General features: G+C 31.3%; 2 protein-coding genes and 1 non-coding gene across 3 annotated transcripts; 1 reads left to right on the forward strand and 2 right to left on the reverse strand.

Moving 5' to 3' along the window:
* The first annotated feature begins 1067 nt into the window (after nucleotides 1–1067).
* TRNAS-UGA (transfer RNA serine (anticodon UGA)) lies at nucleotides 1068–1149 on the forward strand. Its single transcript has one exon. It is a non-coding gene; the product is annotated as a tRNA-Ser (tRNA).
* An 818-nt stretch (nucleotides 1150–1967) lies between these two features.
* LOC133778637 (probable E3 ubiquitin-protein ligase RHA4A) lies at nucleotides 1968–5194 on the reverse strand. Its single transcript, XM_062218625.1, has 3 exons — nucleotides 4672–5194; nucleotides 4452–4540; nucleotides 1968–2465 (listed from the first exon to the last, which is right to left on the reverse strand). The coding sequence occupies exons 1-3, from the start codon at nucleotides 4909–4911 to the stop codon at nucleotides 1997–1999; spliced, it is 798 nt and encodes a 265-aa protein (XP_062074609.1). The 5' UTR covers nucleotides 4912–5194; the 3' UTR covers nucleotides 1968–1996.
* Nucleotides 5195–11077: 5883 nt separating this feature from the next.
* On the reverse strand, nucleotides 11078–13913 carry LOC133778639 (small ribosomal subunit protein bS6c). The gene is made up of 2 exons (XM_062218626.1): nucleotides 13453–13913; nucleotides 11078–11549 (listed from the first exon to the last, which is right to left on the reverse strand). Exons 1-2 carry the CDS (start codon nucleotides 13867–13869, stop codon nucleotides 11310–11312), a joined length of 657 nt encoding a protein of 218 aa, XP_062074610.1. The 5' UTR covers nucleotides 13870–13913; the 3' UTR covers nucleotides 11078–11309.
* Nucleotides 13914–14471: the final 558 nt, after the last annotated feature.

Below are 14471 nucleotides of genomic sequence, written 5' to 3' on the forward strand. Positions count from 1 at the left end.
TTTTTTTTTTTCAAAATTAATTCTAACATATACTATTTATAATAATAATTATTCCTTTTTTGGGATTTTTTAATTTTAATTTTTAAAAAATTACATTATTTTTAATATTCATATTTGATATGAAAAACTTTACTATAAATCTTTTGAATGAAACAAAAATCCTACAAGGAATTTGATTAAGCATTTTCAACTCAATTACAACCAAAATAGTCCACAAGGCTACTTACTCATAATAAACCAGAAAATTAAAATTTAAAACAAACATCTATCAACAAACTCGTCAATGGATGGACAAGAGTAGAAAAAATGCATCGAGTCAATATTCGAGTGCTAAGGAATTCCACAGAATAATCTCATAATTTGGAAAGAAAAGGACCTTCACAAAATAAGTTATAGTCTTTGTCGTTCAAATTATAGAACAAGCGAAGAAAGAGATTGATGAGACCCTGTATTTTGGATATTGTGTTTTGTCTCATTACCTGTTTGGACTTTGTATTTTGAAAAATTATTTTTTGGACTCTATGTTTTGTAAAATAGTTAAAATAGAATCATAAACTCAATTTTGATGAAGAAAAAATTGAATATAACAATACAGTTTTTAAGTAGAATGATTTTATTTTTGTTCTGGATTGTTAGTTTGATAAATTATTTGTGATTTTAGTTGAGAAAATATTGACCAAAATCGAGTTTAGAGTTCTATTTTAACAATTTTACAAAATATAGGGTCCAAAAAATAATTTGTCAAAACACAGAATCCAAACAGGTAATAAGACAAAACACCACAAAATTATAAATCCTTAATAATATTCAATTTAGATATAAAAAAATAACAAATAATAGCATTCACTTTAAAAATCCTATAACACACGAACGTTTTGTATTTTAAAAAACAAATTATGAAAGCCTTTTTTTTACTATTTTTTTTTGTACACGACCGTATAGACTCAAACATATATGATATAATGATATGTGAACATAATTACATAAAATAAAAATAAATAAAAAATCATATGAAATATATTATATTTAGATAAATAAATAATGTAGAATAGACTAAAACATCAATAGTCGATATGTCCGAGTGGTTAAGGAGACAGACTTGAAATCTGTTGGGCTTCGCCCGCGCAGGTTCGAACCCTGCTGTCGACGATATGTCTTTTATTTTATTTCTCTCTTTATACAGAGAAAATATATGTGCATATACATCTATATCCTAATTATTTAAAGCATTTTTCAAATTTTGAATAATTTATTGTTTTGAAAATTAGTTTTAAAACATTTTGTTTTATGAGTGACTAATTTTTGTATGTGTATGAAAAACAACATCATTTAACTTAATTTTCACTATTGTAAATTATTCTAAATGCATTTTTCAAATTTTCTTAAAATTTCGAATAATTTGCTGTTTTGAAAATTAGTTTTAAAACAAATTGTTTTACGCGTGACTAATTTTTGTATGTACATGAAAAACAGTATGATTGAACCTAGTTTTTAGCACTGAAAATTATTCTGAATTTTTTTAAAAATTTACAGGATGCTTTAAATAACTACAATATATATGGTCATGCAAAAAATCGCGCTGAAAACTATTCATGGTCAGAAACACGAAAGAGCCGCACAGGTGGGACAATTTTTCTATCCCCTACCATAAAAACATCCTACATATACATACAATTTTTTGGCTTGGATTTTGATTGAACCTATAACCTATTGGTTCAAAGCAAGAGACCTCCACCGCTAGGCCAAACACATGACTCATTTTATTGTACGTGTATATTTAACAAAGATCCACAATTTTTTAATCAAGCTGTGAAATTATTATAACCTATAAAACAAAGAAGAAATTTTTTTAACAATATTAGAAAAGGCTCTCTTTGTTTAATGTTTTAAGATGATCATCTCAGGCCATCTGATTTTACAAGCAAAAACAATAATCAACGGTACATAATAATCTACAAAACTGTGTGTGCTCCTCCACAAAACCAATATGATATTATTAACTAGTATTTGGCTGTTGTTCATGTATAGATGTACCATGTGTTTGGATATAGATAACAACTGATCCTGAGTCAAAATAACGTTCCATATTGTTATTATTACTATTCTCATTTGTATTTGTAGTAGTAGTAGTAGTGATCCCACTTCTATCAATAATAGGTTGCTCTTCTTGTTGTGGATTGTGTTGTACTTCTAGTGACACTTGAATCACTTGTGGAGGAGGAGTCTGATTGGAAACCGGCTGCGGTGGGAGCGGCTCGGCCGAGGCGGTGGCGGCCGACGGATTAGGGTTGCTGGTGAGTTTGGGAGGTGTGGCGGTGGCCGGAAAGACTGAGCATCTACAAAGTGGGCAAGTTGTGTTTGTGTGGAGCCAGAGATGTATGCAATCTATGTGGAAAACGTGCTTGCATGAAGGGACTTGGAGTAACTCTTCTTTCATTATATAGTCTCCCAAGCAAACACAACATCTGTTCATCAATAAATATACAATATATTATATAATTATATATAGCCTCCAATTTATTTGCTTCTTTGATGAATGTGATGATAATTATTAAATTACAAAAATAAATTATGGATCAAATTTTGTCCCGGGTATTCTGTTCTTTTCACAAATTATCGGATTAATAGCTAGATTGATCGGACGATTGTTAATCATTAGAAGTTTAAGTATATCATTTTATAAATCATCAAATCAATAGCTAGCTAGATTGATCAGACGATTGTTAATCATTAGAAATTTACGTATATTATTTTATAAATCATTAAATCAATAACTGGATTGATCAGACGATTGTTAATCATTAGAAGTTTAAGTATATCATTCTATAAATCATCAAATCGATAGCTGCATTAATCGAACGGTTATTAATTATTAAAAATCTAAGTATATCAAACTTTCTACAAATAAGCATATTAACAGCTAGATTGATCAAAGGACTATAAGAAATTTAAGTATATCAAACTAAATTCAGATTGTATCACATCTTAATTTATATACATAAAATAAAATTCGCACTACAAAATGGGATGTATTCCAATATTTGGAAAATGGATAAAATTCAAAGTGACTATACATATACACTATTTTCTTTCTTAATTATATCCACTTCACTAGTATAGTTGACTAGAAAAGAAAAGAAAAAAAGCACACTATTGAGAGGCATCTTTAAAATTAAGCTCATCCCCACAAATTCATTTCTCTTTCATGATTGTCACATTCCTAGACGTCTATTCTCACCATACAAATATATAACTAATTAAATCCTTATCTTAATTTGTTCTCCTTCTCCATTTTTATATATATAAATTAACTTTATGGTGATACCTAACAAGTTATGCATTGGTTCATACATTTTGTATTTTCCGGGTCGTGAATAATTTTGGGTGTGATTTTTTTATAAACGTGTATATTGTAGTTATTTAGAACATTCTGCAAATTTTCATAAAATTCTGAAGAATTTACATGGCCAAAAATTAAGTTCAAACAGACTATTTTCTACGCACATACAAAAAATTAGTCACACGTGCAACAACCTGTTTGAACCTAGTTTTTCAGCACTATAAATTATTCGGAATTTCCTGAAAATTTGCAGATGCTCTAAATAACTACAATAAACACAGTCATTAAAAAAAATTATACAGAAAACAATTCACGAGCCGGAATCACAATAGATATATGTATATATATATATGAGAATTCTCCTATAGGGGCTTCACTTTAAGCCCTACCAACAGGGCTCTCAGTGTTTACAACCTGTGAATAGTTTTCGGCGTGATTTTTTTTATGACCGTGTATATTGTAGCTATTTAGAGCATCTGCAAATTTTCAGAAAATTTCGAATAATTTACAGTACCGAAAACTAGGTTCAAACATGTTGTTGCACGCGTGATTAATTTTTTTTTATGTGCGTGGAAAACAACATGTTTGAACCTAGTTTTCGGTACTGTAAACTATTCAAAATTTTCTGAAAATTTGTAGGATGCTCTAAATAGCTACAATATATATGGTCATAAAAAAAAAGTTGCGCCGAAAACTGTTCACAGGTCGAGAAACACTAAGAACCCTACCGGTAGGGCTTAAAGTGAAATACCTATAAAAGAATTCTCCTCTCTATATATATATATATATATACTAAATTTCTTCTAGGGCTATTTACTGGTTGCAAAGAATAAGTACTGTACAAAATATTGGACTATTTTCTAGACGTGTTTAAAGAGTCTAAAGGAATATTATTGATGGTGGAAAAGTCTCTCTCTCATCTGGAAACTGGCCTATATTCACCACCTTCCAAGATGTGATATGTTTATTAACACAAAAAAATGTTGAGCACATGGGTGGTGATTGAATATGGACCACACACAAATACAAATGTTTCCAAACCAAAGACCATATAAGAAAAATAATTTTGATAAAATAAAAGATAAAATTAGAGAGAAAAATAATTTCTTACTGAGAATCCTTTTTCCTCAATTCTTCATCAAATAGAATTATTGGAAGGTCATCTTTGAGCTCCACCTTCAAATCCAACCGATGACATGGCTATAACAATGAGCAAATACATGTACAAATTAGTATGAAATGTATATATATACATATGCATATATCAATGTGAATAGTGCTATATATATCAATATATATGTATATATATAGAGAAAGAGAGAGAGATTTACTGAGGAAATATAAGTTTGGTGAGATCTTATTGGACGTGAATGAAGAGGAGAAGGATTAGTATTATTATTGTTGTTGTTATTATTATTGGAAGCTCTTCTTTTGAGATAGAACAAGTAAAACAAGAGAAAGAGTATGATGGAGAAGAGAATAGGGATTGAGAATATGAAGGCTTGATAAAGCTTGAGTTGAAGAGCCTGTGGATAAAGATGAGGTGGGGTTGGAGATTGAGGAACTCCCATCTTGATCTTGATCTTGATCTTGATGATGATGATGATGATGATGATCACTATACTATACTTTTGATCAATATAAGATTTGATTTCTATGGTGATTATGTAGAAAAAATAAAACTAACAAACCTAGCTATATAGATATGTATGTGTATATATATAAGTTTGTGGAGAAAGAGAGAGATGAGTGTTTTGAAAGAGTGAAAGAGAGGAGTTGTTCTTTTTAAAGGGATTGAAGAAATAAACCTTAAATTTTGCCTATGGAGACTATAGGAGAAGGAGAAGAAGAAAAAAAGATATTATATATATAAATATATATATTTATATTTAGTGCTACTTGATTAAAAACTAAAAGTGCAGGTGAGGAAGATTTTTTTTTTAATATAATTTATTACCATAATGGTCTGAAAAGAGGGTGAGAGAGATACTTAATGATTGCTTTTAGATTGGGGAAAGAGCATATGAGTAATAATGTAACTTTGTGCTTATGATAAAAAAGAAGGGATTATACTTTTTTTTTGAATTATTGTTTTGTCTCATTATTTGTTTGGATTCTGTATTTTGATAAATTATTTTTTGGACCCTATATTTTGTAAAATGGTTCAAATAGAACCCTAAATTCGATTTTGATTAAAGTTTTCTCAACTAAAATTACAAATAATTTACCAGACTAACAATTCAGAACAAAAATAAAATCATTCTACTTAAAAACTGTGTTGTTATATTTAATTTTTTCTTCATCAAAATTAAGTTTAAAAGTCTATTTGAACTATTTTACAAAATATAAGATAAAAAAATAAATTTTAAAAAATAAAAAATCTAAATAAATAATAAAAAAATACAAAATTAAAAAAAAGTATAAATCTCGACAAAAAAAATAGAAGCCAAAAACTACAATAATATTATGGTATATATTCTTCTTTTTTTCCAATGATGGGACAAGCCCATCTATCTCCACTCAAATATGGGCCCCTCATAAGCACTGAGCCCATATATCTTCCTTTTCCCTTCTTCAACAATGGGCCCTAACATCATTGCCTTGCCTCAAACTCAATTTTATGAGTTGGGTGATAGATTAATAAACAGTGATAATGAGTCTAAAGCATTTGGTAGAAAATTCCAAACTCACTTCAACTTTTTTTTTATTTTTTTCCAACTGTTGTAATTGTTGCTTTCTAAGGTAGGTAACTACCTCTTGCTTTTAGGCCAATATCAGATTTGATCTTTTTATCAGCTGTTAGATCTAATCCATATATAGTTGGCAAGTCAATAACCTAACAAACAACTTTTAAACAGACACTTGTGAAAGTTTAGCAAAATGGGCATTTCCCAAACTTTAGTATAGACATATCACTAACATGTATGTATACATATATTTCTATATATCTATAACATGTGAGGCCCATCTTCATAATTAGGCAGCATGCTTGTTCAATAATGGTATTAGATATAAAAGATAGGAGGATTCTTCGGTGCACCTCTTAGAGGTACATCAGTATATCCTTTTGGTGTTTTTGGCTTAGGAAGTATTTTCGGCATTTTGTTTTTATGGTCGTGTATATTGTAGTTATTTAGAGCATTTTACAAATTTTTGGGAAATTCTGAATAATTTACAGTGTCAAAAATAAGGTTCAAACATGTTACCTTCCACGTACGTAAAAAAAATAATCACGCATGCAACAAACTATTTGAACTTTGTTTTCTACACTATAAATTATTCGAAATTTCCTGAAAATTTGCAGAATGCTCTAAATAACTACAATATACACGACTATAAAAAAAATTGCTCCAAAAATACTTCTCGAGCAGAATACTAGAGAGGGATGCACCAGTGTCTCTTTTTGGGTGGTGCACCGGAAAACTACCCTAAAAAAAATATTGTTATGGGTATTATACATCATCCCACCACTACCTTAATAGGGTACATAGTGATTGGTTAAATTTAACATTAAATCATACATAAGTATGAATCTAAGAGCCAATACTAAAATTAATTAATCAATGTATACATATTAAGTGATGTAGGGCAGTATAAATATCTCATAGCAATACTATTTTAGATACCTACACTTTCTTCTGAGAAATATATAAAGGCTTTAATTTGGTCCAATCACATCTTGCGTACGTGGTAACACACTTGTTTATTATTCTTTTTCTATATATGTCCAAACAACTACATTGTAGAACCAAACTCTTACATAGTAGTTAATAGTGTTTCAAAACAAGTTTTACTTTTAAGGAGAGTGATTGTACTAAGAAATAATACAAGTAGATTAGTACTTAATAAATCGTAATGAAAAATAAATGAATTCACTCAAGAACACAGAATTTTTACGTGGTTCAGTGATTAAAATTCACCTAGTCCTAGGGGTGAGCACGGTGTGGTTTGGGCGGTTTGAACACTTTTTAATACACCACGCCACAAGTGCGGTTTAGTATCTAGAACACACCATGCGGTGTGATTTGGTTGCACCAAACCGACCAAACTAAACCATTTTTTGCGGTGTGGTTTGGGCGGTTTTCCACGGTTTGTGTTAAAAAATATGTCATAACAAAATTTAAATTTTTTAAAAAATACTAGATCCTTAGTTCATAACAAATCTTTAATAAGTTCTAAACAACATCACAAGTTATCAATTAAGTTCAGTGAAACACAAAAAAAATATACAAGTCTCCCATATTGGGTAACTATAAAAAATGGTATATATGTAAAGTTTATTTTTTTTTAATATATTTGTAAGTATGCGGTGCGGTGCGGTGCAAACCAAAATTTCACACCGCCAAACCGCGCACCGCACCGCACCGCGCGGTTTAGCTAAAATACAAACCATACCGAACCATTACACTTTTGGCACCGCGGTTTGCGGTGTAGTATGGTGCGGTGCGGTCGGTCACCGCGGTATGTCGGTTTAGATGCTCACCCCTACCTAGTCCACGAGTCTATATTATTGCTGTTTCACTCTCTCTATTTTGGTAGAATGTCGGTATTACAGAAAAATTGTCTCATTTCCTGTCCAATATTCTCAATATTTATAAGGGAATTTCATGGATAGATTTGGGTAACTGCGTGAGTCAATCACGCATTTACATAATTATTACATTTAATACAAATAATTCTCATTTATATTGGGATATGATCTGATCACAAAGTAAATGTACTCATAATATGTGGGATATTAAATATGACAGTTTGGTCATAAATATACGTATAAAGGGATCCGAGTCTCTAGGGATACGCGGATATGCAATATAGTAGAACTACCACGAGCTGGATATCTCCTCTAAGCTCGTGCTTCGACAGCTGCTTTAATATTCTGAGCTTGCACTTCACAACCTTCGTGTCCGTAGCTCGGTTAAACCCAAGACCCCTAACAATGTCCACAAGAAACTAGAGTTGTCCACGTGGATAATAAGCAGATATCATTCCCTTGGTTATTTTTCCGTATATTTATTTGTCTACTCAAGCTAAGCAAATGAACTTGGGCTAAAATTAGTGGACAACATAGAGTATATGAGTGAGTGAGTTGAAGATACCAAGTTTTCTCCTTAGTAAATTAATAGCCATGCATATATATACATATATGTGGAAATTCTGTGGAGATAATGTATAGAGTTTAGAGACCTCTCCTTTTTTTCTTTTTCTTTTTTCTCACTAAAATATATAAAGGGAATATATTTTTCATCTGGGCATTACCCAAAAGCAATTTTTTTCTTCTGGGTGCTTTCAACTTTACATCATTACACAACAAGAGATTGAGAAAAGAGCATCAATAGGGCATGTCCACATGGTATTTTGATGGGTTCGACTGTGTTTTATATTAAAAGCACAGTTTCAAAGTAACCCCATTAATCTTTTTATTATTAGCTTAAGTATAATCTGGCTTCAATTATAGTACATAACATAAAGAAAATAAAGGAAAAAAAACTCTTACCCTTGATTATACTTCTTTAGTTTACCAATATTTTCTTACAGTGTTTCTCTAATCTCAATGAGATCAGAATATATAGTCTAATCTAACTGATGATATAATTAATTGGGCCACTTAATTAAGCATGGCAGACACTAATTTTGGTCTACAGAAAATGAGACCAACTTTCATGGTTTCTTGCTTTTTCTGATGCACTTTTTTATGTGTTTCATATATTTATGTTCCAACAAGGTTACATCTTGACCCCATTACCATAAATATATGTATTTATATATATATTCTTCTTACTTTTTCTCTTGGTGTATTTAAATTAAGAAGATCTTTCTATTGTTGGTGGATCACGAAGAAAGCTCTCTTTACTTTTATATCACAGCAGAGTGGGCAACTGGTCATGAGATCATATGTCAATCTTCACCACTCAAAATCAGATTCTCTACCTTAATATATGTATACATATACACAATTTTTATACAGGGCTTAAAGCCCTAAGCTCTACGGGTAGGGCTCTCAGTGTTTCTCGACCTGTGAACAGTTTTCGGCGCGATTTTTTTTTATGATCGTGTATATTGTAACTATTTAGAGCATCCTGCAAATTTTCAGAAAATTCTGAATAATTTACAGTACCGAAAACTAAGTTCAAACATGTTGATTTCTACGAGCATAAAAAAAATTAATCACGCGTACAACATGTTTGAATTAAGTTTTCGTTATCATAAACTATTCGGAATTTTTTGAAAATTACGCTGATGTTCTAAATAGCTACAATATACACGGTCATAAAAAAAATTCGCGCCGAAAACTGTTGAAAAATTGAAAATATTGAGAACCCCACTAATAGAACTTAAAAAGGGATGCACATAAAGAAAAATTCCCTTAAATATATATATAAAATGAGAGACTCATTCCATTTCTTTTATCATACTTTTGTTTTAACTGAGCTAAAGTGATCCCACTTTTATATTCTCAGCAATCTTTTTCACAAAATGACACTGTTCTATATGCGGCGGCTGAGAAATATTAATGGTTGCCAAGTTAGTATGAGGTTGATAAGAACTGAATAAAAGTTTTCATTACAAACAATATTAATGAATAAAGTAACTAAGTATGTGTTATGTTCTTTTGATATGATCAGTAGTGAGTGCTGTCATCAACATCAAATATCAGAAAGTGATTTTTCACCGTTGAGGGTTATATACACAAACATATAAATATATATATATATTTGTATAAATATATATATATTATTAAAATAGAGAAAGATATCAACTTTATATCTCTTTCTTTATCTAATCTTGTTTTTGCAGACTTTTTTAATGGTGGCTGCTTCCTTGCACAAAGTTGGATCATGTGTCATAATGGAGAATGACTACCCTCTTTGTCAGGCAAATTAAAGGAAAAGAGATCAATCATCAAAGACTAGTTTCACTTTCTTTTTTTTCTCTCCTTAAAAAAATTAAAAGGGTTTTTATTTTATTGTCTAAAATTATAGACATGCATGATGATGGAAGCAGCTCCACTTAGTTATATTAAAGTACAAATTTGAAAAATTTATAGTAGTATTTTGTGAAGTTGATAATAGCATTGATGTCACTCTAATTAATACTTGGGAAATATACTCATATATTTTAATTTAAAATATAATATGTGGGACCTAATCTAAATTGTACTAACCAATGTAAAATGGTATTGGTACTTTATAGCCATGATCTTGTATAAACCTTCAAAATGACCACTTCCATAGGGTATGGGATAATATAATTAAAATCAAGTCATCTTGTTATTATTTCAAGAAGTGATTAATTGAAGAATTGACTAAAAAACCCCAAAAAAAAAAAAAGAAGTAAAAAGAGTTTCTTCTTCCAAATTCTCCATATATAAAATTTATGAATAATTTTCTGACCATCTGTAGTCCTTTCACTTCCAACTACTAGAATAACCACCACCTCACATTATCTCTTTCTATCTAGTCCCTTTTCTAGCAGTAGGATGATAAGAAAGGTGACCTAACAAAGGATGAAGATAAGCTTTAGATTTCATTAGTTGTTTTTTTTTACTTGATATGTAGAAAAAATGTGAAAAATAGTGTCTAAAGATGTTTAGAGACTGTTTATAGAGACCTAATACAGTTGGGATGGGACTAGAGTAAAATTCAAGACAAATCAATAGAGAAAGAGATTGATAAGTAGCTCATTATGTACTCACTTGGGCTAAAATCTTGAATGAAATGTTTCTAAGTAGGAACAAGGTAAGGAAAGCCAGTGAATTTGCAACTTTACACAATTACAAATTTGTCCTATTTCATTAGTCCAACCATGTTTACAAAAAAACGAATAGGATCTGAATAACAAGGCATTGGAAATTAGATCAACATGAGCTTATGATGATGATATTACAGAGAAGTATAGAACATTTAATTTCCCTTCCAAAACTTGTTATTTCTCTCTGAAAAAGCTACACAAATGAATTGGAGGACTGTAATTAATATTTCCTCTTCCTTATTTTGAAGCTCATTGATCGGATGACGTCGTCGTCTGTTTTCAGCACCCCTTCAAAAGCTTCAACGGACTCTGGTTTAGTGAAATAGGTAAAGAGGAGATAGATACCATCCAAGTAAGTGTTAGTCTCTCCAGCTTTGTTCTTCCTCTTGATGCCATAGGCTAGTGGAATTACTCCTCTGTTGAAAACCTCAATGTACATGCCACCTCCAGCAACAAGCAACTGAAAAATTCAAATCATCAGCAAATTTCTTAGAAATTATCTTCCAACAGCCTCGTGAAAGTAGGTTCATACCTTCGGTACGCTGCTTTTTGCAAACTCTATTCATAACATACTTTGTAAGCATAAATTACCATGATTAGGCCCTCAAACAACAACAATTCATTATATGACATCTTACTTGACTATTTTGACCATTGTTTTCTGCTTGAGATTATTCTTGGTTGCCATAATTCATGGTGGTAGGGTTATTATCAAAATACGAAATTTATGGTTCAAGAAGACCAAAAACTAGTTTCACACACTAGTTCTCGAGAAGTCAATGATCAAAATAAGAATACTAAATACCCAAGGGCTACGTCAAGTAGTTAGGCCAATAGGTTGCCCCAAGAGGTTTGTGGTAGTTAATGCAAGGACAAGTATCCAATTAAAAAAAAATGCATAATTGAGATGACCTTATGATCAATGGTTCACTATGGTGAACAACACAGTCAACATGTAAATCCTTAAAAAAATTAAGTGAGAAACATAAAGTGTAGAATCCAACTAGATTTTACATCAGTTAATCTTGTTTAGAATGCTTTGCAATAACAAGGAACTCAAGTAGAAATAAGTTTCACATCATTCTTACAACGGTTTACGTCATGAATCCATCTTCAATAAACTATTCTAAAGAATCTTCACCAAGGGCCAATGCTACTGAGAATAGAATACTATTACAAGGAATGTCAACTTGAGACAAGTACATAATGAAAAGACTTCTCCATATAAAAAGGTAACTATGAGAACCCCATTTCTAAGAATGTTCACTGAATTAACTCATGTCCTGAACTCTATACCACAGGAGGTTAACATCAAAGTTGGAACAAGAGAATAACCAAACTAAAATTGCTGCTCATTTCTCACACATTAGCAAACAATGGACCCAATTTGAAGTAAGATACCCTTGTCTCATTTTAAATGCTAAAGTAAGCCACAAATTTCAAGAGTCCACAATCAACTATCAGCATTCTTAAATGTCCCACAGGACATAAGGTACCAAGGCACAGTAACTTTTCCAAGTGAAGAAATTGGGAACATTATAAAGAAACACTAAAGTATAACATCCGAATAAGAACACTTGTGGACTAAAATTAATGGGAAAGGTAAAGTATTTATCCAGCGAAGAAACTTAACAAGAAGACAAACTTTTGATCCCAAAAAGTATATTGTAGAGAAATAGGCTGGACAAATTCGTCACCAAATGGTATCAACACAATAAATTATTCCATCCTTCCTTTACCATTGTCAAATGAAATGAGTACAGATTTGCAGCACATATTCTTACCAGGTAACATTTTCTAATTGCTTATTAATATATCTTGTCCCAACCCAAACATACAAAACCCTATAATATTGTTAGTTCTCACCATGAAAGTAGTTATTTTCAATGTTATATTACAATTGGAGAATAAGATAGGCCACTTGAGCAGTGATCATTTTGGCAAAAATGAACTGATTTGGGTGATCTTTTTTAGGAGAGTTCCACATGAAAGCCTCAGATTTTAGGTGTAAATTTGAACAAAATTGTTCAATTAATAGTTCTTTTGGATTTCACCAAGCACATTTCAGGCCATGGATTGTTTGGTGAGTGTTTTTAACTTGTTAAAAAGCTTAACCAAACAAACTCTAGGACTTCTCTAAAGGAAAAAACTTTCCTCCTTTCTCCTTCAAATACAAGCAAAATGCAGGTAGTGCCTAGGAGTACTATATATTTATAGTGTTATTTTATACTAATCATAATCTACTTCTACTAGGGTCGCTATGCTATCACATAATACAGTTATTTCTTTCCTCTATTTTCCAAATAACCAAACAAAGCCTAATAAAGAAAACGAAAGACAAGAAATTATACTGAAAATTTTACCTCTTCGTACTTCTGGGTAAGCGCAAGTCGCTCGTCTTCGGACATATCGGGCCTCAAAACCGCCATAGTCTCATACTGTCTCAGCCCGGGTGGGCATTGAGGCTCCTCTTTGTCCTCCACGGCGGCCAAGCCTGACCCCGGTGGAGATGACGAGTCATCATCGGATACAATCCCGCCTTCGAAGAACGAACCGGAGAAGTCAAGCGTCTGAACCCGGACGACTAGGCCTGGGGTGGTCTTCGTCGATGAAACAAAAAGATTCGATTTCGAAGAGAAAGGTCTGAAGCTGTGAGTGAAGGAAATGGCGGGTGAAGAAGATGGAAATTGCGAGAGAGATTTGGGTGATTTTGTAAATAATGATGAAGAAGAGGAAGGAGGAGAAGGGGTGAGAGTGGAAGTGAGAGCAGAGGACGCCATTGTTGAGCTCTGTTTTAGAACACTGAACTCGTCGGGAGCTGAGAGTGGATTAGTGGATATAGATAAGGAGGGAGATGTGTAGTGTTGCACTACGCGCCACGGCGTAGGTTAAGAAAACGACGTGTCGTTTTATTTGTTTTCTGAAGTGTACGACGTGTCGTATGATATCTCAACTGTGGTTGTGGTTTTTTAAGATTTATACTTTTTTTTTTTTTTTGGACCAAATTATTTTTGGACATTGTGTTTTATAAAAATAGTTCAAATAGATTTTTAATTTTGATTTTGATGAAAAATAAATTGAATATAATAACACAAATATTAGTTGTTAGTTTAGTAAATTATTTGTGATTTTAGTTAAAAAAAAAAACTTTAATCAAATTTATATTTGAGAATATATTTGAACTATTTTATAAAAATACAATATCTAAAAATTAAATCAAAACATAAGATCCAAACAAATAATAAAATGTAAAAAAGTATATCGTTATTTCTAATAATGGCACCTATAATATTATTCTACTCCTTGAATTTTTAAACTTGCACCTTAGAGTACTTTATATTTTTATTTTGTTGCAAAAATGGTCAATCTATTCAACTCTATA

The sequence above is a fragment of the Humulus lupulus genome, chromosome 5 (assembly GCF_963169125.1).
Source record: "Humulus lupulus chromosome 5, drHumLupu1.1, whole genome shotgun sequence".
In the NCBI taxonomy this organism is placed as follows: Eukaryota; Viridiplantae; Streptophyta; class Magnoliopsida; order Rosales; family Cannabaceae; genus Humulus; species Humulus lupulus.